The 25,916-nt window shown below is 40.9% G+C and overlaps 1 protein-coding gene across 10 annotated transcripts in view; it reads right to left on the bottom strand.

The window, feature by feature from the left end:
- The window catches only part of TTLL5 (tubulin tyrosine ligase like 5), a 285,893-nt gene that overhangs the window by 81,356 nt on the left and 178,621 nt on the right, over positions 1 to 25,916 (bottom strand). For all 10 annotated transcript variants that reach the window (XM_043556671.1, XM_043556672.1, XM_043556664.1 and 7 more), the window contains one exon: positions 9,121 to 9,316. In XM_043556671.1, the coding sequence (XP_043412606.1) occupies positions 9,121 to 9,316 (196 nt within the window). The remainder of the gene's footprint in view (positions 1 to 9,120; positions 9,317 to 25,916) is intronic.

Below are 25,916 nucleotides of genomic sequence, written 5' to 3'. Positions count from 1 at the left end.
CGCCGGCCCCTACTGCATCTAGGTGAGTTGGGCAAGACAGAGTCTGGTGGAAAGGGGGAAGTCAAGGACAGATGGAGGGGAAGGAATTCAGGACGCACCATTTTCTTGTACCTTGAGTTACCTCACTATGTGCAAAATCAAGTCTACTAAAAATGGAAGGGCTTTGGAACAAGAACGGAACCAGCGAAAAATCCAGATGTATTTAAAATCCCCCCTTTCGTCCCTCTGTTGTTCAAAGAAGTTTCAGCAATTCTGCCTTGGCCATCAAAATGTCCTTAAGTTTTCTGCTTTTTGGGCTTTTTTCAGTCTGGATGAGGCAGAGAAGAGAGTGGGAGGGAAGGAGAAGGGGGCTGGGAGCAGAAGTTTAACAAAGGATCACTTTAACAGAAACTACTGAGTAATCGCTCTGTCCTGGGCCAAGAATAACATCAGCTCAATGTCGGCAATTAGAATCAGGCCAGTTGGGCCTCACAGCCGGTGCGGCCCTCCTCACAGCCCCCAGCACCGAGGGCTACTCATGCTGATGTCACCAGCAGTCGCTGCTGCCCCAGAAAGTCCCCCGACTCAGCTGAAAGAAAAGTTTTTTATCCTTCTCCTTCAGAGGCAGGAAGCCAGAACGAGGAGGAGGTGGGAAGCAACGAGGGCAGACTGGAGAGAAGACACAGTGGGGGCCAGATCAGCACGTAACAGACTCATGTGGCCATCCCGAGACTCCCAGGATTCCGTCACTTCTCCAACCACCCTGAAGTGCACGTTACATGAATCAATATACGTAAAGCACCTGGAATAGTGCTTGGGCCGCAGGAAGTGCTGACTGAGTATTGGCTATTATGAGGAAAAACAAAGAGGGAGGAATCTGTCCCATTACTTATCTCTCGTCCCCCATAAAATGTGAATCCTGGGAGCAGAGACTGCTGAGCAGAATGTACCCTGATAAGAAAAATGCGCAAGAAGGCTTTCAAGTTTGGAAAACGTATTTATGAGGAGACTGGCAGATGGAGCGAAAAAGATGGAAACAAAGTTCCTATAAAACAATAATTGCCTGAAATTTTATAAGGGCAACACCAAGTCTTAACATATTCCATCTCCCTGCCAAAGGACAGAAAACAAATAACTGGGAAGGAGACATTTCCCATCTCTTTCCCTGTAGCTCAATGGCTCTCAATGCGTGGTCCCCCCCAGGCATCACCAGGCGGACCTGTTAGAAATGGAAATAACTGAGCCCCATTTCCAAATTTACTGACTCAGAAATGGGGTGGGGTTAGCGATCAGTGTTTTAAAAACAGGCCCTCCAGGTGGTCCCACTGCTCAAAACTGGGGGTCTACAAACTACGGCTTATAAGACAAATCCTGCCTGCCCCTCGTTTTTATAAATAAAGTTTCACTGGAAAACAGCCACACTCATTCACTTAAATGTTGTCTATGGCTGTTTTCATTCGACCCTGGCAAAGTGGAGGAGTGGCCATGCAGATGCTGGCCTACAGAGCCTGAAGTATTTACTATCTGGCCATTTACAGAAAAAGTTTGCTGACCCCTGCTCCGACTTAGAACGGTTTCTTTTTTCTGTTTAAATTTTTATTTGTCTTAACTTTTTTCTTTATTATTTTTGACAAAGGCAGAGAAAGTGTGAGCAGGGGAGGGGAAGAGAGAGAGGGAGGATCTCAAGCAGGTTCCGTGCTGTCAGTGCAGAGCCCGATATGGGGCTCAAACTCACAAAACCATGAGATCATGACCTGAGCTGAAATCAAGAATCAGACGCTTAACTGCCTGAGCCACCCAGGCGCCCCAGAATGGTTTCTTTTTTACAACTGCTGGTTTTACTCATCAGTGTGTAAAAGTGCATGTTTTCCATTTTGTCTTACTTTGTTTATCACGGTCTCTACCAAATGGACCAGATCACACCTACTTCCTTGCACCTCAGTCCCTGGAAACCCTGCCAGTGGCTCCAGGTGACTTCCTCTTCCACGTCCAGGTTACAGGACCAGGTTTTTGTTGAGGTGGATTCAGTGCATGACAATTTCTCAGTTCATGAGTGCGGTGACAGACAGAGATGAAGATCAAAGCTTACTCGGCATGAATGTTAGAGATGTCATTTCCAAACATACCCTGAATCAGAGTTTGCCTTCTTGAAATCAATACCTTCAATAAGCTGGCCACCTAAGTGCAGAAAAGGATGGAGAACTTCCTCTGCATGTAATGCAAGAAAGGTTGCATGATCTTAACCAAAACGTTTTTAGGGAATCACTATGAAAGGCACAGACCACGCACATAATCAATGCAATTCAGTACGACAGAGTGCAATACAATGTAAAGCCTCCTTAAACGGCCTGTTCCATAGACAGGTATCTTTTGTGAATGTGCTAAGCAAATTAGATTTCAATTCTACCCACTACTCTCAAATAGGCAATTAATCAAATTGTTAGTTATGTCAGTGGCTACGTACACTTTAGAACAATGAATTCAAAGCATAAGGAGTTCGTCAAAGAAACCATCTAATAGGTTAACCCAAGGATAGAAACACAGCACATACTGAGAATGCAAACCATGTTTCCATCAACAATGCGGTGATAATTATAATGGTCAAGTCTCACACAGCCATAAGCTGGACTACAAGAAGAGGCTTAAAATCTAGAAGGGCTTTGCTTCTTCTGTGGAGTGTTCTTCATGTCCTCCGAAATGACGTACTCTAAATTACTAAATATCCTTCATGTGAGAACATTTAATATCTTATTTGCTATCTTCTTAGTTATAAACTCTTTAAGCTAAGAACTTAGTTTCTTGAGATCTCCCCACAGTCCCAGAACTTCATCCTGACTCATTTTTCCCTAAATCAACTATGGATTAGAAGAACAGGGGGAAGAAATAAATGATGTTATAAACATATATAAAATTATGATGAATGATTTTCTGTTCCCTCTCCAGGAGACACAAGATAACTCCCTTCTTGGGAGTTCTGACTCCTCCCTAAGACAGATATTCTGACAGATTCTAAAAAACATGTTTTTCCATATACTTCATAGTTCAGTGAAACTAAACCAGTGTAATCCTCACTGGAAAAAAAAAATCCACACAAAAATAGCAGTACTCTGAATTTTCAAAGGAATGTGAGTTGTTGGAAGCTAATCAAAAGAATGAGAAGGGCTATTAAATGAAGCAGTTTCTAAAAGTGAAAATCAGTAAAAACTGTCTCTCATCCCTTCAAACTTCAATGCCCTACAATCCCCCGCTCCTTTCCCTTTTAAAACATTATCACCATGTCAAGGCATGGAAGCATCAAAAGGGACCGAGTATCTATATTTGTTAGCTCATTGATCATACTCCCGTAAGAGAAATGAAGCTATTTTCGATGCCTCCCCTCTCCAGCATCTGATTAAGCTGGCATTCTCAAGTATCTGAATGATGGGGAGTTCAGATGTTTAAGAGTTTTAAGAAATGTACATAGATTTAAAAAAAAAATCTAAGATACACATTTCTATCTACAATTGTGAAAATGCAAACTGTCTATCCCAAAGACTTTCTAAAGGAGGGAATTTCTACATGACGGAGGGCAACACGGTGATCAAAATGAGATGCTACATTCCACGCTTTCCAGGTAAGAAGGCTGGGTTTTCCTCTAGAAAAACAGACCTACAGAACTACTTCCCAAGTGCTTAGAGTTACAATTTCTCAATTACATTGAGTTAATATAATACATAGAGTACACGGGCATAGAAAAAGATGAGCAAGTGATGAATGAAATCAAAATAATAAAATGTCTGGACCTGGATGATAGTTAAAAAGATTAAGATAGCTCACAATGCTAGGAAACTTGAAATCAACCACGAGAAAAAAATTGGAAAGGTAACAAATACTTAGAGACTGAAGAACATCCTATGGAAGAATGAATGGGTTTGGGAATGCAAACTGGTGTGGCCACTATGGAAAACAGTATGGAAGTCCCTCAAAAAATTCAAAGTAGAAATACCATATGATCCAATAATTCAAATAAAACTAAACACTAAGTCAAAAAGATATATGTATCCTTATATTTATTGCAGCATTATTTACAACAATAATGATATGGAAGCAACCTAAAAGTGTCCATCAATAGATGAATGGATAAGGAAGCTGTGGTACACACACATGTACATATATACAGTGGCATATTATGCAGCCATAAAAAAGGATGAGCTCATGCCATTTGTGACAACATTGATGGACCTGGAAGATATTATGCTAAGTGAAATAAGTCATAGAAAGAGAAATAGCATATGACTTCATTCATATGTGGAATCTAAGAAAAACAAATGAATAAACAGAAAGCAGAATCAGACCTATAAACACGGAACAAACTGATGATTGCCAGAGAGAAGGAGGATGGGGCGTCAGGGCAAAACAGGTGAAGGGGTGTGAGAGATACAGGCTTCCGGTTATGGAATGAGTAAGTCACAGGAATATAAGGTACAGTTAAGGAATACAGTGAATGAAATCATGATGCATTATACAGTGATAGATGGTAGATTCATTTGTGATCAGCACAGCATAATGTATAAACTTATTGAATCACTATGTTGTACATCTGAAACTAACATAATATTGAGTGTCCTCTATACTCATTTAATAAAGTTTAAACTCCAGGAAAAAAAAAAAGAATGAATGGGCTAACCACGCGGTTAAAGAGGAAATTAAAAAGTATATGGAAGTCAATGAAAATGATAACACCACAATCCAAAACCTCTGGGACACAGCAAAGGCGGTCATAAGAGGAAAGTATATAGCAATCCAGGCCTTCCTAAAGAAGGAAGAAAGATCCCAGAAACACTCCCTAACCTTACGCCTTAAGGAGATAGAAGAACAGCAAATAAAACCCCAAACCAGCAGAAGACAGGAAATAATAAAGATTAGAGCAGAAATTAATCCTACCGAAACAAAAAAACAGTAGAACAGATCAATGAAACCAGAAGCTGGTTCTTTGAAAGAATTAACAAAACTGATAAACCACTAGCCAGTTTGATCAAGAAGAAAAAAGAAAGGGCCCAAATAAATAAAATCAAGGATGAAAGAGGAGAGATCACAACCAACACAATAGAAATAAAAACAATAAGAGAATATAATGAGCAATTATATGCCAATAAAATGGGTAATCCGGAAGAAATGACAAATTCCTAGAAACATATACACTACCAAAACTGAAATAGGAAGAAATAGAAAATTTGAACAGACCCATAACCAGTAAGGAAATCAAATTAGTAATCAAAAATCTGCCAAAAAACGATTCCAGGGCCAGATGGCTTTCCAGGGGAATTCTACCAAACATTTAAGGAAGAGTTAACACCTATTCTCTTGAAACTGTTCCAAAAATTAGAAATGGAAGGAAAACTTCCAAACTCTTGCTATGAAGCCAGAATTACCTTGATTCCAAAACCAAACAGAGACCACACTAAAAAGGAGAACTATAGACCAATTTCCCTGATTAACATGGATGGAAAAATCCTCAACAAGATATTAGCCAACCAGATCCAACAATACATTAAAAAAATTATCACCACGACCAAGTGGGATTTATACCTGGGATGCAGGGCTGGTTCAGTATCTGCAAAACAATTAACGTGATTCATCACATCAATAAAAGAAAGGACAAGAACCATATGATCCTCTCAACAGATGCAGAGAAAGCATTTGACAAAATATAGCATCCTTTCTTGATAAAAACCCTCAGGAAAGTAGGGATAGAAGGAGCGTACCTCGAGATCATAAAAGCCATATATGAACGACCCAATGCTAATATCATCCTCAATGGGGAAAAACTAAGAGCTTTCCCCCTAAAGTCAGGAACAAGACAGGGATGTCCACTCTCGCCACTGTTATTCAACATAGTATTGGAAGTCTTAGCCTCTGCAATCAGACAACACAAAGAAATAAAAGGCATCCAAATTGGCCAGGAGGAGGTCAAATTTTCACTCTTTGCAGATGACATGATACTCTATATGGAAAAGCCAAAAGATTCCACCAAAAAACTGCCAGAATTGATTTATGAATTCAGCAAAATTGCAGGATATAAAATCAACACACAGAAATCGGTTGCATTCCTATACGCTAACAAATTTACATTTACAGTTGCACAAAAAAACCATAAAATACCTAGGAATAAATCTAACCAAAGAGGTGAAAAATCTATACATGAAAACTATAGAAAGCTTATGAAAGAAATTGAAGAAGACACAAAAAAATGGAAAAAGATTCCATGCTCCTGGATAGGAAGAACAAATATTGTCAAAATGTTGATACTACCCAAAGCAATCTACATATTCAATGCCATCCCTATCAAAGTAACACCAGCATTCCTCACAGAGCTAGAAAAAATAATCCTAAAATTTGTATGGAACCAGAAAAGACCCCAAATGGCCAAAACAATCTGAAAAAGAAAACCAAAGCAGGAGGCATCACAATCCCAGACTTCAAGCTATACTACAAATCTGTCATCATCAAGACAGTATGGTACTGGCACAAGAACAGACACTCAGATCAATGAAACAGAATAGAGAACCCAGAAATGGACTCACAAACGTATGGCCAACTAATCTTTGACAAAGCAGGAAAGAACATCCAATAGAATAAACACAGTCTCTTCAGCAAGTGGTGCTGGGAAAAGTGGACAGCAACATGCAGAAGAATGAATCCGGACCACTTTCTGACACCATACACAAAAATAAACTCAAAACGGATGAAAGACCTAAATGTAAGACAGGAAGCCATTGAAATCCTCAAGGAGAAAGCAGGCAAAAACCTCTTTGATCTTGGCCACAGAAACTTCTTACTCAACACGTCTCCAGAGACAAGGGAAACAAAAGCAAAAATGAACTACTGGGACCTCATCAAAATAAAAAGCTTCTGCATAGCGAAGGAAACAATCAGCAAACCTAAAAGGCAACCGATGGAATGGGAGAAGATATTTGCAAATGACAGATAAGATAAAGGGTTAGTATCCAAAATCTATAAAGAACTTATCAAACTCAACACCCCAAAAACAAATAATCCAGTGAAGAAACGGGCAAAAGACATGAATAGACACTTCTCCAAAGAAGACATCCAGATGGCCACCCGACACATGAAAAAAACGCTCCACATCACTCATCATCAGGGAAATGCAAATCAAAACCACAATGAGATACCACATCACACCTGTCAGAATGGCTAAGATTAACAACTCAGGCAACAACAGATGTTGGCGAGGATGCGGAGAAAGAGGATCTCTTTTGCATTGTTGGTGGGAATGCAAGCTGGTGCAGCCACTCTGGAAAACAGTATGGAGGTTCCTCAAAAAACTAAAAATAGAACTACCCTACGACCCAGCAATGGCACTAGTAGGCATTTATCCAATGGATACAGGTGTGCTGTTTCGAAGGGACACATGCACCCCCATGTTTATAGCAGCACTATCAACAATGGCCAAAGTATGGAAAGAGCCCAAATGTCCATCGATGGACGAATGGATAAAGAAAAATGTAGTATACATATATACAATGGAGTACTACTCGGCAATCAAAAAGAATGAAATCTTGCCATTTGCTACTACATGGATGGAACTGGAGGGTATTATGCTAAGTGAAATTAGTCAGTCAAAGAAAGACAAAAATCATATGGCTTCACTCATATGAGGACTTTAAGAGACAAAACAGATGAGCATAAGGGAAGGGAAACAAAAATAAGATAAAAACAGGGAGGGGGACAAAACAGAAGAGACTCATAAATATGGAGAACAAACTGAGGGTTACGGGAGGGGTTGTGGGAGGAGGGATGGGCTACATGGGGAAGGGGCACTAAGGAATCTACTCCTGAAATCTTTGTTGCACTACATGCTAACTAATTTGGATGTAAATTTTAAAAACTAAAAAACAAAATTAAAAAAAAGATTAAGATAGAGAGCATCATGATGATTGTTTTATTTAGAGGGGGGGGAAAGACTTTGGGAAATGGTGCTTTTGTCTTTAAGTGAATATCAATTTTGCACAAACTAACGCACACTATGTACTACATTTTTATAAGAGCAAATAACAAGAGATCAAACTGATATATTTCTTCACATAGCCAAATAAAAGAGAAGCTCATGGAATCAGTGCTGAGATAGCCCAACACAGCATGTAGAACACAGTAGCGGATTCTAAAGATGGCCCTGAAATGATCAAGAGAAACTTAACTCCAGATGGTCTTTCCCTGCAATTTGGGCCATACTAACACACCAGCACAATTCACTTACAATTCACTTACACAGCTCCCTCACACATATACTCAGGAGTGTCTGTCATTCTACGGATAGAAGGAAAATGGTATTTCACTAGAACACAAGGGCCAAGACAGCGAGGATTTTTGTGTATACCGTTACATTTTTGCGGGTACGTTGTTTTGTGTACCGTCGAGCCAGAAGACCAACAGCTTAACTTATGACTACTTCCTGTGAAAAGAACTGGAAACATTATCTACACCTTGAAAATCTTGGTAAGTTATGAAGGATTAATGTGTGCTTATGTATACCAAGGGTGTACCAAAGAAACAGTACATTTAGGAAAAAAGTTGCTTCAAATGCTAGCTTTTAGGGGCGCCTGGGTGGCGCAGTCAGTTAAGCGTCCGACTTCAGCTCAGGTCACGATCTCGCGGTCCGTGAGTTCGAGCCCCGCGTCAGGCTCTGGGCTGATGGCTCAGAGCCTGGAGCCTGTTTCTGATTCTGCGTCTCCCTCTCTCTCTGCCCCTCCCCCGTTCATGCTCTGTCTCTCTCTGTCCCAAAAATAAAAAAAATAAAAAAATAAAAAAAAATGCTAGCTTTTAGGTATGTGGAAATTAGACCCGCTGGGAGCTTACTGAACGACCATCAGGCAACAGAAAGAGGCAATGCTACAACAGAGATTTTTGTAGAGAAATATTCAAGTGAAAGAAAATGTCACACCTGGTTCAGTGTCACCTCCTGCCAAAGCCAACATCAAGGCTTCAGCACGTTTCTTCCCTTAGAGTAGGTTCTCCAAGAGCCATGCGAGCCATACTGGTGTAGGTAAACCTTTGGGAAACTATTCCTACCTTTTCCATTGACCTTCTTCCACCCCCGTAGAAGAAAGATACTAGCATATGGAAAAGCCTTATGTGAATTACCTGATGCCGGGCTCGACTCTGGTCCAGAAGCTGCCGGGACTGAAGTTTTTGTTGTTCAAGTTGCTGCAGGGCAAAATGGAGTTGGTAACTGCCCGCTGTGGGGTGATACTTGTGCTGAGGGACAACCCCTGTAGCCTTGCTATATGCGTTGTTCTCTACCTCTCCCTCCCAGGCAAAGCCACCTGTTTGAAGGCTCCTGAAGAGAAAAGAAAGCAGAGCTCTTAGAGTGGTTGTGTGAACAACCTAAAGGAAAAGAGAGAAATATCACAGGTATTTTTCCTTTACAGAGCTAACATAGCTTGGAATTTACAAATCTGTTTGTGTGAGAAATCATCTGACTCGCCCACTAAACCACAGCTCCATGAAGACAAAGACAGGGCTCGCTCTGTTCTCCACTCTCTTTGTAGCACTTATCCTGAGGCCGGGGCACATGGTCAGTCTACAGTATCTGTTGAAGGTTAAGTAATTAAAATAGTAATTTCAGTCCCCTGTGACGGCCACAAGGTCTTCCAAAAAGGAGCCCAGGAAGCTTCAAATTCAGGACGGCTGGTTGAATCTAAGGTAGGAACAGAGGCACAATCATCTTCTAAAACATCAACTTTAAAAGAACAGGGGTTAATTATACAGAATTCATGGTTTTTCTTAACCACCTATTAGTGAGCTTACGTGTGCATCATGAGATAAGATAACTGGTCTGAGAAGACAGGTTTTTCATTATTCTAAATTTACCTCAGTAGGGTTCCCAGTCAAGCAGATGTTTGGCCTGTCAGACACACGAGGAAGGAGAAGGGCTGGTGGCCTTTGGAACTGTTCAGTACCCATGCTATGCTGTCTGTTAAGAACTCTGACCTTCTTCCTTGCCCAGATCCCCACATTTTAGATTCTGGTGACTATGTCTGTATATATCCCAGTTGAAGTCTTCATAACTACAGGCCTCCGCTTGCCCTCTCGGTCTGTTTCTTCCAGGTAGAAAAGTCCCCATTTATACCACTTCATGCTAATTAGGAGGGTGATTATTAAAAATGAAACCAAATACATGGAAAAAAAAACCAAGCGCTGGCCAGCATGAGGAAACACTGGAACTCTCGCGCATTGCTGGTGGGAACGTGAAATGTTGTAGCTCCTGTGGAAAACATTCTGGCAGTTCCTCAAAAAGCCAAACACAGAATTACCATGTGATTCAGTGATTCCACCCCCAGGCATAACCCCCCCCCCCCCAATTGAAAACAGGGCCTACTTGTTACACCGAAGTTCCCAGCAGCATTATTTCCAGTAGCCAAACGGTGAAAACATCAACAGATGAATGGATAAACAAATGTGGCCTATACCAACGAAATATTAGTCAGCCTTAAAAAGGAAGGAGATTCTGACACAAGAGACAACATGGATGAACCCTGGGGACGTTATGCTAAGTCAAATAAGTCTGTCACAAAAGGACCAATATGGCAGGATTTCACTTATACGAGGTCCCTAGAAGAGTCAAATTCATAGAGACAAAGTAGAACAGTGGTTGCTGGGGCTGGGGAGATGGGAGAATCGGGAGTTACTGTTTAATGGGTACTGAGTTACAGCCTGGGATGATGAGAAAGTTCTGGAGACAGATGGTGGTGATGGTGGCACAAATTGTGAATGTACGAGATGCCACTGAATCGTAGCACAGAAATGGTACATTTTAGGATATATATATTGCCCCACATTTTTAAAAAAGTTCCCCTTTAGGGGCGCCTGGGTGGTGCAGTCGGTTAAGCGTCCGACTTCAGCCGGGTCACGATCTTGCGGTCCGTGAGTTCGAGCCCTGCGTCGGGCTCTGGGCTGATGGCTCAGAGCCTGGAGCCTGTTTCCAATTCTGTGTCTCCCTCTCTCTCTGCCCCTCCCCCGTTCATGCTCTGTCTCTCTCTGTCCCAAAAATAAATAAACGTTGAAAAAAAAATTAAAAAAAAAAAAGGTCCCCTTTAAAAAGGTTTTTAGAACAGTCTTTTATCTGGCAGCCCTTTTCACTCACTTCTGGTTCTTCTCTGGACCTTCTTTAATTACCCTGTGGTTTTGTTGTTTTGTTTTGTTTTTTCCTTTTTGAAGTATAGTGACCAGAAAATTGCACACAGAAGAAACATGAAGAATCTCATTGTGAACAACCTTACCCCAGACCTGATTAACGGGGCTTTAGGAAAGGAAACAGTGCCTAACTGAAGAGAAATATTCATAGTGACTTAAATCATCACGCTGTTATTTCCTCTGCAAATTTCCTTTGGCATTAATGGTCATTTTGATGGCAGAGTCACAGCAACACTGGGGTAAGGTTATGCCGACCTTCCTGAGGCCTGACCTATGGGCCACCTAGTTATTTATAACCTGATTCCTAATGACCCCAACGGAACCCTGGGGGAGGGGACAGAGCGGAATGTCTGCTGAATCCAGAAGCCCAGGCTCCTCTCTTGTCTGTGTTCTCCCTCACAGCTTCATCATTTCAGGGGGCTGCTTTGGAGTCTCTGCCTCTCTCAAAGAGATTTCCAAATACCTAGTTAAGGGAAAGTCTGCATAATGTATCCCGAAGCCCATGGATGAAAGGTTTTCTACTCACATAATCTCACCTCTGATATGTCACATCCCTTCCTCATCTCCTCCCACAGTTTGGCTCCCACAGTTCAGTTGCACAATTACACGCTTTGGGCTAATCTTCTTGGAGAAAAGTACCCAAATGCTCAGGGCTTATTTATGAATTTTTCCGAGTATGACATCTGATCTTCAGTGACCCCTCGGTGTGTGTGCTACTCTACATAGTTCAAACGACGCGGTCTTTCCCAAGGGGCTTCCAGAGGTATGGAGAAGTGTGGCGGCCAATGACTGACGAGAAAGGAGTCGTACCTAAATACGCAGATAGAATGTTCACGTTGTTCACAAAGTGAAATGCTGAATGGGAGTCAAACAGGAGTTAAGGGGTGAGGAAAGGAGGGGCCAGAGGCACGTGTCATCTCCTTTCTCATTAGTGAGGGGAGAGGAAAGCTTAGTGAAGAAAACATGTGGGGAGGTGCACGGGCTCTGAGTGGAAGGAGTGGTGGGTGGAGAAAGGCCTCCGGGTAGAAAGGAAGACAAGGGTGGAGGCGAGGGTGGGTTGATCCAGTGAACAAAGGAACACGGGAAGATACAGATGAAACAGCAGGAACTGCCTGGCTGGATTAACCTTCAGATTTCTGTATCAATTAGGGCAGATATTCAAATTTAGAAGGAAACTACTGTTTATGGGAACTGCACCAAAAGTCAAAAAATACACCAATTGTGATTCTCCTTCCACTCTGGCTTGCTGGTTCTAGAAGTTTCTGGCCACGAGCAGCAATCTAGACTCGGGAATTAGGTATTAAAGGATTTTTGTAACTACGTTATAACTATTAAGTCAGAAATCATCTCACTGGCAGGCTAGGTTGGTTTTATTTTCTGAAAGCTTCTTTAACAACAAATATTCCTAGGAGGCATTTACTTTAACGCCTGCTTGTTGTGCATCAGAAATCAGAGTCTGTAACAGGGCCCTCTTCCATGGAGACCACCAGGGACTGTGAGTGTTAGGGGTAGGACAGCGGGCAAGAGGAGATCACGTAAGAGTAAGACTGAGGACGAGAGGAGGTTTGCTCATCCAACTGCAAACTGTGAACAGACTGCAACGTCATAAACTTTCACAGCAGAAGCTGCTTTTAATCTCCTCGGTACCATAAATCCACTCTCCAAATCACAAAAGAAACTTTCTCAAGCAAGGAGAAACTTTTAGCCAAGAGGCAGGAATTTTTACAGTGCACCACTGGGTAGGGACCGGAGCGCTGAGCCGTGGAGGGCGACGTGGTGATGCCGGGTGAAGCTCGCTTGCTTGGAGCGCCAGTGGGTGGTACTCAGGCCGCTGTATCTTCCAACTAAAGCACAAGTGTGTGGGGTTTGTAGGACGCAGGTTGTACAATGGCTGACTCGGAGGAGGCCAGGCGCACTCTCTTCTGGGCCTTCCCTGAGATTCCGTTATCTGCATATTCCTTCATGTGGCATCTAATAGTTTCTGTTTCCATCCAAAATTCCATCCCATTTTCCTGAACCTCAATTCATTGTAGTCTACTAGTAATACATTTTCTACTCCCATCAAAATTTTGAGATTTAATTGTTCTCTCTAGTTTTTATATTATTCTTTGCTCAATACTAAAATATAATAGTGCAAAGAGTCCCTGAAAATAACTTCTAAGAGTTTCATGTTATCTGTACAGCCAAGAAAGTTAGCTGTGGAAAAGCTCAGAATGTCTAACATTGGACTCAAATTCAAAGATTCAGAGTCAACTATGCTGTATTTCCCTTTACTACGCATGTAGCTAATAGGCAACAATATGGCAAATTTTTCTCAACATCACCCTCTCTTATCAGCCAATTTACTTAGAACTTCATCTCACTTTCTTTGTTGCACTGTGGCATATCAGGGCTAAATGTTTCCCCATAACTGTCCTCCTGCAGAACGCACCCCCCCCAACCTCCAGCCAATATACATTGAAGGGCTAGACTTTCCCCTTTGCTTTAATAGCTGTTCCAAAGAATGGATGTTGGTTCTAAGGAACTTGGAGGTGATCTATCAAACGCACTGGTTTTTAGCAAAGCAGATCTCCTCACCAGGCAATTACACTCTCCATGAAGATAGGCTTTCAGCGTCAAGATTTTCTGAGAATCATGTGATGTCACAAGACTGTAGGGGAAGAATGGGGCACAGAAATGTGACAGTCATACAGAGAGTGTGACCCCCACAGCCCACTTCCCCGGGCTCCTTCACCCAATCGCAGCAGAACTTGAGCTACCATGTACAGGCAAGGATGTCCCTGTCCTTCTTGAGGGTTGGGAAGTGTGTGGGTGTGCTTTCAAAGGCCATAATAATGGGGGTGGGGGATTGCTGACATTCAATAGGCGGGGGGGGGGGGGGGGCAGTGTCAAGGGTGCTAAACGTCTAAAAACGCAGGGAAGAGTCGTGTACTAGGAAGAATATGTCTGCTCAGAATGCCACCAATGCTTCTAATGAGAAACACTGTAGAGCCATGAAGGAAGTGCTTTCTGGGGAGAATCTTACTGTTTCTTCACAAGAAAGAATATCCATCTACTTCCATGGCACTTTATAGAACGTGTAGATGTTAAAGACAGCAGAGGTTACATTCTCTTCGTAAATTCTCAGTCCCAAACAAAGTAGTCATAGCACACAGTACGTGTGTGGTAAATGCTGAAGATCCTACAGGGAAGGGTGGGGCTCCCACGAGCAGCACAAAGCAGTGCTGGCCGGAATAAGAAGCGGCTACCTTGGACTGTGACTCAGTCACACAAGCGCTCTTCCTTGAGACGACTATCACACAGGGCCCTGGAGAACTTTATGTGTGCATCCTATTTCATCAGGCAGAACATTAAAAAGATATGTAATCCAGAGCTGAGATTTAATAATTATTACTGCTTAACAAGGATTCTCTTAAGTAGCACTGGCATTACTCTTGTAACTACAAATACTTTGGTGGTAAAGATTACAATGGTCGCTACTATACTTTGGTGCCACAGCCTCAATTTCTGCTAAGGCATGAAGAGTTTTACAAAAACACCATTGTTTTTGCAACATGTGTAAATGTCAACGTGGTGAAAAAGGCAAAAAAATGTCTTAGCATTACTGTGAAAAACCTTTTGATCCTACTGGCTTCCTCCAAGGGTCTTGAGGATCCCCCCTCGACCCCCAGATCCATGAACTGCACTTTGTGAACCACAGACCTGTTGCAATACAGCCTGGGGACAGGTGAGAAGAGAGCACGACCGGAAAAGCACTCTTCAGTTACCCAAAAAGCTGACATACAGGATGAAAAGCAGACACCTCTCACAGTTCAGAAAGCTGGCCACATGACTGTAAAGCATAAAAGGATCTCTAGAATCCTAACTGGTGCTCCCATCCGGCTCTCCAAACATCTGAAGCCAGAGATGAACTGGAATCTAACAAAGGCTGTGACAAAGTCCAGACCCAGCTTAATTATCAATTAGATTGGCTCACCCCCTTCTCCTCCCACCCCTCTCCCACACACTAGCAACCGGAGAAAAGGATAAGCATGTCTTTTTGGGAAAGGGGGGAGGGTAAATAACATTTACTTAAGACTCTGATTTTACAGAAAATGCCTAGCATACAACTAATAATTGTAAAAGACACGCAGAAGCAAGAAAATGTGACCCAGGAGAGAAAACAGTCAATAGAAGGGCACTGACAAGACGGCACAGATGTTGGACTTACCAGAGGTGGACTTCAAAATAACCATGAGAAATATGTATGAGGGTCAAGTATAAAAGGTAGGCAACATGTATGAACAAATGGGGGAATTTCAATAGAGAGATGAAATTTACTTAAAAAAAAAAAAACCATACAAGAATTCTAGAAGTGAAAAAACATACAATCTGAAAGGAAGAATTCATTCCAAATGCTTAACAACAGATTGAATGCAATAGAGGAGAGTATGTAACATGTATAAAATTGGAATCCCAGAAGGCAGAGGAGAGAGAATGAGGCAGAAGAAATCTATAAAGGGATAAAGGCTGAGAATTTCCAATGCTGATGGAAGACATTAACCTACAGACCTAAGTAGCTCAGCAAATCCTAAGCAGGGTTAAGTACAAAGAAATCTACACCCAGGCACATGATAGTCCAATTGCTGAAAACTAAAAATCAGGAACAAAAACTTCAAAGCAGCCAGGGTGGTGGGGTGCTGGTTGGCGCTGGTAAAAATATTACCCACAAGCGAACAACAATGCTAATGGTTGGCTGACTTATCATTAGAAAACAAAGGCCCTAAAACAATGAACAGGTATTTTAAAGTGCTGGGAAAAAAACCAAAACCAAACAAAAACCCTGCCAGTATAGACTTAAACATTTAAACAACACTCTCCACCCACTCAGTCAATTTGACAATTATGTGAAACTATATCCACTAACTTCAGAATACACATTCTTTTCAAGTGAACACGGAACATTCATGAAGATAGTCCAAATGCTGGGCCATAAAATAAGTCTCAATAAAAATCAAAGGAACCTCAAAAAATAAATGGTAATTACCTTTAAAAAAAAATCAAAGGACTAAAATCCAGAATGTACACTGATTAGAATATTAAATTATAAATCAGTAATAAGATATCTAGAAAATTCCAAAATATTTGGAAATTTAACAACACACTTCTACATAATCTATGAGTCAAGGAAGAAATCACAGGAAAAATTTAAAAATGTATTCAACTGAGTGGTAATGAAAACACAATTGAACAAAACCTAAAAGAGTACTTAAACAGAAACTTATAATATTTAATGTCTTTATTAGAAAAGAAATGAGTGAAAATTAACAACCTAAGCTTTCCACCTTAAGAAGCTAGAAAAGTAAGAGCAAGGTAAACACACAGTAAGTAGAATAAAAAATAGAATAATAAAAGCAGAAGTCAACAAGGAGGCCATTAGACTGAGGTGGCTCTAATGCCTTGGCAGCCTTTATAAGCAAACCAAAACTTAAGCCAGCATCAGTGCACTCAAGTCTGAGAAAATGAAATTAAGAACAACCAATCACAAACAGCCTAGTAGGCTTTCCCAAATAAAGCAACTGCTTCAGCTATAGTCAATCAAGTAATCAAATAATTTCCTTGCTTTATTTAGGAGTCTGCTCTATTAAAAAAAAAAAAAAAAAGGGCGGGAGGGGCGGGTGAGTGCCTGGGTGGCTCAGTCAGGTAAGTGTCCAACTTCAGCTCAGGTCATGATCCCATGGTTCGTGGGTTCAAGCCCCACATCGGGCTCTGTGCTGACAGCTCAGAGCCTGAAGCCTGCTTCGGATTCTGTCTCCCTCTCTCTCTCTCTGCCCCTATCCTGCTCACTCTCTGTCTCTCTTTCTGTCTCTCAGAAATAAATAAACATTAAAAAAAAAAGAAAGCCTTTCCCTTAGTTCCCCCTGATAGATTGCTCCTAACCATTTTCAGTTTGTCACTGCCCAGTTAAAAATCAATGTTTGGGGGCGCCTGGGTGGCGCAGTCGGTTAAGCGTCCGACTTCAGCCAGGTCACGATCTCGCGGTCCGTGAGTTCGAGCCCCGCGTCAGGCTCTGGGCTGATGGCTCAGAGCCTGGAGCCTGTTTCCGATTCTGTGTCTCCCTCTCTCTCTGCCCCTCCCCCATTCATGCTCTGTCTCTCTCTGTTCCAAAAATAAATAAGCGTTGAAAAAAAAAAATTTAGAAAAAAAAAAAATCAATGTTTGCTCCAATGAGCTCTTCAAAATTTTAATACACTTCAGTTTATCTTTTAGCACAGTGAAATAGAAAATAGGCAAACAGAGCATATCAACAAAATCAAAGGTGGCTGTTTGGAAGATTTTAAAAGTTGATGAATTCCAAGCAAGCTGATCTTAAAGAATAAAAGGACATAAAAAATTAATGAAGAAGATCATAGAGTCTATAGACAACAAAGACAGAAAGTAATATTATGAACAACTCTATGCCAAAAATTCAGTGAATAAATCCTTGGAAATACAACTTATTAAAAGTGACACAATGAGAGAAAGTCTAAATTGCTCTCTTTACATAAATAGGTATATAAAGAAATTTAACTTATAATCAAAAACCTTCTTACAAAGAAAACTTTAAGCTCAGATGGTTTTAGTGAAGTCTATCAAACATTTAAAGAAATAATTCCAATATTTCACAAAATCTTTCAGAACAAAAGAGAGAAGGGAAAATTTCCCAACTCATTTTATGATGTTAACATATCTCTGACACAAAAAACATGACAAAGACATTACAAGAAAATTACAGGCCAGTATGCCTCAAGAATATACACAAAAAGACTCTGATGAAATATTAGCAAATAAAATCAATCAACCTATATCTATCTCCTTTATAAAAAAAAAACTACCCCCGGGGCACCTGGGTAGCTCAGTGGGTTGACTGTCCAAATCTTGATTTCAGCTCAGGTCATAATCCAAGGGTTGTGGGATCTAGCTCTGTGTGGAGCCTGCTTGAGATTCTCTCTCTCTCTCTCTCTCTCTCTCTCTCTCTCTCTCTCTCTCTCTCTCTCCTTCTGGCCCTCTCCCCTACTCATGCTCTCTAAATTAAAAGAAAAAAAAATCTATAAAAAATAAGATCGTATCATGACCAAGTGATATTTACCATGGGAATGGTTTAAGATGTAAAAATCAATCATGTATTCACTGCATTAAAGAATAAAGAAGAAAAATCATATTAGAATATTATTAGATGAAATACCACATTGGACAAAATGCAACACCCATTCATGACAGAAACTCTCAGTAAACTAGGAACAAAAGAAAGTTCCTAACCTAATAAAGTATATCTATTAAAAAATCTATGGTTAACATCATACTTATTGGTGAAACACTGAACTCTTTTCCTTTAAGAACAGGAATAAAGGAAGGATGTTTTTTCTCACTACTTCAATTAAAAATTAGTAATGGAAGGGGTGCGTGGGTTACTCAGTCGGTTAAGTGTCCAACTTCAGCTCAGGTCATGATCTCACAGTTCATGAGTTTGAGCCCCATATCAGGCTCTGTACTAATAGCTCAGAGCCTGGAGTCTGTTTCGGATTCTGTGTCTCCCTCTCTCTACCCCTCCCCTACTTGCGTGCGCGCTCTCTCTCTCTCTCTCTCTCAAAAATAAACATTAAAAAAAAAACTTTTATAAAAAAATTAGTAATGGAAGACATAGGCAATGTCATAAGGAAAAAAAAAAACTGCCAGCATTCACAGATGTGATTGTTTACACAGAAAACCTTATGAATTTTATAAAAATATTGGTAGTACAGGAATCAAGGTCCATAAACAAAATGCAATTATATTTTTAACAATTCTCTTTTTTTTTTAAAGTTTATTTATTTATTTATTTTGAAATAGAGAGCAAGCAGGGGAGGGGCAGAGAGAGAGAAGAGAGAGAATCCCAAGCAGGCTCTGTGCTGTCAGTGAAGAGTCTGATATGGGGCTTGATCTCACAAACTGTGAGATCATGACATGAGCCAAAATCAAGAGTCAGATGGTTAACTTCTATTGGAAGACTCAATATTGTTAAGATGTTTATTCTACATTTCAAATGTTGCTTTCCTAGTTCCACAGTTTCTATCTGGAAATCTGGCTTTCTATCTGGAAATTCTATCTGGAAATCAAAGATTTCCTATCTTTGATTCATTGAAGCATATTTTCCTATACATCTTGGTTCATAGTTATAATAGCCACTTTAAAATCCTTGCGTATTAATTCCATCATCTGAGCCTTCTTAAGACTGGTCTCTGTTGATTATCTTTCATTCTAAGAATGGGTCATGTTTTCCTGTTTTTTCATATGTTGAAGAATTTCACATTGTATCCTGGACACTGTGAAATGTTATAGATACCGGATTGTATTATATTGCTCCAAAGACCACGCGCGTGCGTGTGCGTGCGTGCGAGTGTGTGTTTTAAGCAGGCAGCTAATTTGGCTAAACTCCACCTGAAATTCTTTCTTCCCTTCCATGGGCCATGGCTCTATGTTCAGTTCTTTTAGCTTTAACTGTATAGTTTGGAGTAGATGGTTGCCTCATTTCCAGGGTTTTCCTCTCACTCTTCCCGCAGGTGGCTATTCTAAACCTCAGCCTCCAGTTTGTTAAGCCAGTTAATTTGGATTGCCATGTAAGTTCTAATTGCAAACCGTGGCCTGCCCTCAGGTCAAAAGGTAATAACTGAAAAACAAAGAGAAAGCTCACCTCTTGCAGTTCCCTTCCTCCAAATTTCCATTCCTTTCTTCCAAATACTGGCTTCTGTTTACCCTCCACTGCCTTCAGGGTGTTGTACTTTGTGTTTCATCCAGTGGGCTGATTGGATAAAAACTCACTCAGCCACAACCGGCACTGGAAACCACCCCCAACTGATCTATAGATCCAATGCCATCACAATAAGAATCCCAGCAGGCTTTGCTGTTATTGAAGAAACTGACCAGTTGATGTTAAAATTTATATAGAGAAGTCAAAGAATCTAGAATAGTCAAAACAATTTTGAAAAGGGAGACTTACGTTACCTGATTTCAAGGCCACTATATACAAATCACAATCAAGAAAGTGAAGCATAGGCATAATAGTAAATAAATAATAGGTCAGTGAAACAGAATAAAGAGTTCAGAAATAGACCCATAAATATATGGTCAACTAATTTTTGACTAAGGTGCCAAAGTGAATTCAATGGGGAAAATAATTTTTTTTTAGCAAATACTGCTAAAACAACTGGATATCCATATGAAAAAAAAAATGAACATCAACCTTTACTTCATTCTACAGATAAACATAAATTTGAGTTGGATTACAGACCCCTAAACTTAAAAGCCTCTAGAAGAAAATATGATGTTTTTGTAAACTTGTCATAGGCAAAGATTTCTTTTTTAAAAAAATTTTTGATGTCTTTTCATTTTTTGAGAGAGAGACAGACAGACAGACAGACAGCAAGTGGGGGAGGGGCATAGGGGGAGGGAGACACAGAAACTGAAGCAGGCTCCAGGCTCTGAGCTCTCAGCACAGAGCCCAATGTGGGGCTCGAACCTATGAACCGCAAGATCATGACCTGAGCCGAAGTCAGACCCTTAACCAACTGAGGTACCCAGGCATCACATCATAGGTAAAGATTTCTTAGGACACAAAGAGCTCTAATCATAAGTGAAAACATCTGAGGGGCACCTGGCTGGCTTAACCGGTGGAGCATGTGACTCTTGATGTGGGGGGTTGTAAGTTTGTGTCCCATGTTGGGTGTAGAGATTACTGAAAATAAAATCTTTTAAAAATTTTGATAAATTAGGCTTTTTTATTTCTGTTCATCAAAAGCTATCACTAAGAAAATGAACAGGCAAGCCATGCCCTGAAGAAAAATATTTACAATACATATATGTAAGAAAGATTCTTAATTGATAACATATAAAGAAGTCCTATTGTTAACTGTTGACTTCAACAGTAAAATGACAACCTAATTTTAAAATGTATAAAACATTTTAATAGATACTTTACAAAAATATACATATGAATGGCCAATAAAACATAAAAAAGCACATAAAAGGTTCTCAGTATCAGTAGTCATCAGGAAAATGAAAATAGCACTTTATGTCTATTAAAATGACTAAAATCAGGGGCGCCTGGGTGGCTTAGTTGGTTGAGTGTCGGACTTCGGCTCAGGTCAAATCTCACAGCTAGCGGGTTTGAGCCCCACATTGGGTTTTACGCTGATAGCATGGAGCCTGCTTCAGGTTCTCTCTCTTCCTCTCCCTCTGCCTCTCTCCAGCTCATGCTCTCTCTCTCCCTCAAAAATAAACATCAAAAAAAAAAAAAAAAAAAAAAAAAACCCCACACAAAACAAAATAAAATAAAATGACTAAAATCAAACACAACAATACCAAATGCTGGTGAACATGTGCGTTACTAGAATTCTCACACGTTGCTGATGGGAGTGTAAAATGATACAATAGTTTCAGAAAACCATTTGTCAGTTTCTTATAAATTAAAAAATATTTGTATGACTTAACAGTTCTATTCCTAAGTAGATACCCCCCCAAACATATGGTTATGAAAAAAAGAGTTATATAATAATTCTCATTGAGTTTGTATTCATAATAGTAAAAAACTGAGACCAATCTTAATGCCCATCAGTAAGAAAATGGATAAACAAATTGTGGGAATATTCGTATAGAACACTACACTCAACAATACAAAACACTGAACCACTGATGTAAGCAACAATATAGATGAATCTCTAAAACACTTTGCTGAAAGAAGCCAGATACAAAAGAATATTGTAAGATTCCACTTATAAGAAGTCCAACACTAGGCAAAACTGTATTTATACACCCATGCTCAGAAGCACAATAGCTAAAATGTGGGAGAAACCTACGTGTCCATGAAGGATGAATGGATAAACAAAATGTGGTACACCATTCAGTGAAATGTTATTCAGCCTTAAAAAGGAAGGGAATTCTGCACGTGCTACAACGTGAATGGACCTTGAGGGCATTATGCTAAGTATAAGATACCAGTCACAAAAGGACAGATACTGTACGATTCCGCTTATATGAGGTACTTAAGAGTGGTCAAAAACATAGAGACAGAAAAGTGTAACAGGTGGTTGCCAGGGACTGGGGGAAGGGGAGAATGGGGAGTTACTGTGTGGTCTGGTTTTCAGTTCTACAAGATGTAGAGTCATGGCGCTAGATGGTGGTGATGGTTGGACAAGAATGAGAATGGATTTAATACCACTCTACTGTACAGTTAAAAATGGTTTGTAAATTCTATGTCATGTGTATTTTACTGCAATAAAAAAACGTGAAAAAAAGAAGAGGCAAACTACTGTATCGTAAGAGAAGTCAATAGTGTGATTAGTGAGAGAGGAGGCGTACTGACTGGGAAGAGACACAGGGGGATTTTGAGTGTGACAGAGATGTTCCCCATCTTGTGTTGAGTGGGGGTTACGTGGATATATATAAAATGATCAAAACTCATCAAGCTGAACACTTAGGATCCGTGCACATTATGTAAATTTTTACCTCAGCTGGAAAAAAGACAATTTCTTTTATCTTTCATTAAAAAAACTAATTATTAGGGGCTCCTGGGTGGCTCAGTCAGTTAAGCATCTGACTTAGGCTTAGGTCACGATCTCGCAGTTCATGGGTTCGAGCCCTGCGTCGGGCTCTGTGCTGACAGCTCAGAGCCTGGAGCCTACTTCAGATTCTGTGTCTCCTTCTCTCTCTGTTCCTCCCCTGCTCACACTCTGTCCCTCTCTCTCAAAAATAAGCAAAGATTTTAAAAAAATTAAAAAAAAAACTAGTATTTCCTATTCTGTGTATATGTTACATCTCTAGCTGACTTCCCTGATTTTTGCAGCAAAATTATTCTTTTCATCCTGCATTTTGCAATGCTGGGACCCCATATAAAGGTACATATCTAAGCAGTTCTCTTATTTCCACAGCATTCGACTCACATAAATAAATAACCCACGAAATAAATCCAACCCATTTATTGGACACTGTTCGTAGGCACTAGTAAGAAGAAAAAGATGAGCTTCTGCTCTCAAAGAGCTCCAGATCTGGAGGAAGTCCATTTGTTAAGGTGAGTCCACAGGGAAGATGGGGGCGGCGGTGGAAAAAAAGGCAGGAATGGCAGGACTGTGGAAGAGGTGGCATCCCCCCAGGTGTCCAAAACCGAGGAGGAACAGTGCGGGGGGGGGGGGGGGTGCAGAGTCCAGGGAGCTAGCGACATGGTAATGTGAGTGAGGAGGAAAATCACATGAGCCCCTGAAGGATCAAACAGGCTGGCAGAAGGTCTGGGGAAGTCAGGGGAATGTAAGCAGAGAGGCAATAATAATGGTAAATGAACAGTCTGGACAAAAGGCAGAAAAGAAATGCTGGCTCGGAAAAACTGAGCCTGAAAGATCTATTATGAGATTAAAAGTAATATGTGTTTAGAAGGGAGTCAAGGGGTCAGGGACGGTTAAGTTTAGCATTAAATTGCATGGTGTGGGCTCCGAGAAAAAAGTCTGCTTACTAAAGGTATCCAGTGAATGACTGAGGACTTCTTTCATTAGTGAAAGGATAAAAGTCGAATTGCATTTAGATACAAGTGTAATAAGCAACACTAACAAGTCTTAAGGCTTTGCTGTGGTGGACCCGGAACAGTGACAGCTAGCCAAATGGAATCCGTGCCTAAAATTATTTAAGTGCAATGAGTTCGACCTGCCAAGAGATTTTATGCTCATGGTGACAGGTGCCTTGATTCTGAGAGAGTCTTTGTGTTGGAATATTATTTTAAAAGGACCTCTGAAAACACAGGTGCTAAAGACTAAAATTTATTTTTCCCTTTTGAGTTTGCTCCTTGAGATAAGACTAGATAGAACACTTTGACCTTTCTGTTTTGAATCTGTGGAGTCCTACGGAAATGGTAATTCTGCACAAAAACCTGAAGTACAACTGGGTGGTATTAGAGACATAGAAAAGCTCAGAAATTATGTGAAAAACTGATAAACTTTTGATGACCTATATGCTAGGTCAAGAGCACAGAACTATATAAAATTATAGATGCAAGCTGATCTTCCTGCTTGAGAACAGGGTGAAAGGGCTTAAAAACCTTTAAATATTTTGTTTATTTGAGAGGATGAAAGGCCCTTGGGAGAGGATTAAAGAAATAATCCAAGAAAGAAGGCAAAAAGAAATGAAAGGTTTCAGACGCTGGAAAGGAATCAAAACCAATCCAAGAGTTGGGTTAGTGAGAGAATTCTGGAGGGAGAGCAGAGGCCCCATGCCCCTGGATCCACACCCCGGGTTCTGAGCTGGATGACCCCGAGAACAGGAAGCAGCATAGCTTAGTGACCAGGCCTGTGCTCTAGAACAAGACAGCTGGGTTCAAATCCTGGCTCTACCAGTCATTTAGGCTCTCTGTGCCTTGCTTTCCTCAGCTGTGAAATGGGAATAAAAATCAACCCCATCTGTCAGAGGGCTGGCCCAAGAATTAAATGGGATCATTCACGGAAAGCATTTAGCACGATGTTTGGCACACATAATAGATGGGAGTTCCTATTATTAACATTTGTCCCATGGAAGGTGAATCCAAACCTTGGGGAAAATGAACAATAAGGGCACTAAGGAACAGGTGTGAGCCAGTCCGATCGAAGAGAAGTAAAGCAGTACTTACAATCTCCTTCCAAGTACCGTGCCTGTGTGGGTTAACTGGGTGATGACGGGGGTGTCAACCTAGTGGACCTGATAAAGGACTCAGGAGTGGCTCAGCATGTGTGAGCAGGGGAGCCCAGGCCACCTGCCAGTCCTCCCCACCAGAGCCGGCGGGGGCTCATGACAGGGGCCCACTGCTCCAAGCCAACCCAGACAGAGAGTGCTGTAACCTTGTGCAAGGCGCTGGCCCCTGTGTGGAAGTGGGGGTTTACTAATCATGCTGATTAGCAGGGAGGGGCAGCTGTTCAGGCAGTGGATGCGAGCGTGACGAATGAGGGAGAATCACAGTCTTCCCCCCGCACCCCCAATCCTGTTGGCCAAAGCCTCAGCTGCCAGCAGAGCCCACATCTCCTTACATCTTTTCAAAATGAAACACAAGTAATTTTTTTAAGGAACAAAAATATTCTCAATGCCATAAACATGACAAATGCAAAAAGACAGGGTCATCTGAGATCCAACTAACAAAGATGGCTACTATGAACACTTTGTCAACATTTTGATGTATATTCTTCCTCTGTGTGTATTTCCCTCCCACAGAGTGATTCTGCACTATCTGCTTTGTAGTCGGCTTTTTGCATCTGGCAGAGTGTGTTGTGAAAATTTTCTCACAGGGCAGCACTGGGTTTTGGCAGTTCTCACTACACTGTTAACTTCTATTATACTTAAGGCCAACCTGAACCCTTAAGCCTTCTTCGCACTTGAATTTCCGAAGCCACGTGAAGAGCTTTATGTTTTTCCTTACGAAGTTCTAAATTCCATGGGCCAGACGCATCACTGCGGCCTGACCAGATCATCGTTAATACCGATTGTCATCCCAGATATTCAGTATCGCATCCTACTTTGTGTCATCTGGAAATGGGATCGGTACGTCTTCTAGCTATGTAGGTGCCCGGTATACAGTAGGCACCTAAATGAATATGAATGGGTGAATGAATTCATTGATAAAAATGGTGAATTAAGGGGCCAATGACAAAGCCCCAGACACTTAATTCTCAAACTTACATTGACGTATTGTTTGAGTAGAGTGGCCTATTTAGTAACCAGATATTCCTAATGACAGCATTCTC

This window comes from Prionailurus bengalensis, chromosome B3, assembly GCF_016509475.1.
Source record: "Prionailurus bengalensis isolate Pbe53 chromosome B3, Fcat_Pben_1.1_paternal_pri, whole genome shotgun sequence".
NCBI lineage: Eukaryota > Metazoa > Chordata > Mammalia > Carnivora > Felidae > Prionailurus > Prionailurus bengalensis.
Note: the sequence above shows the minus strand (reverse complement) of the source record. Positions and strands in the feature narration are given on the sequence as shown.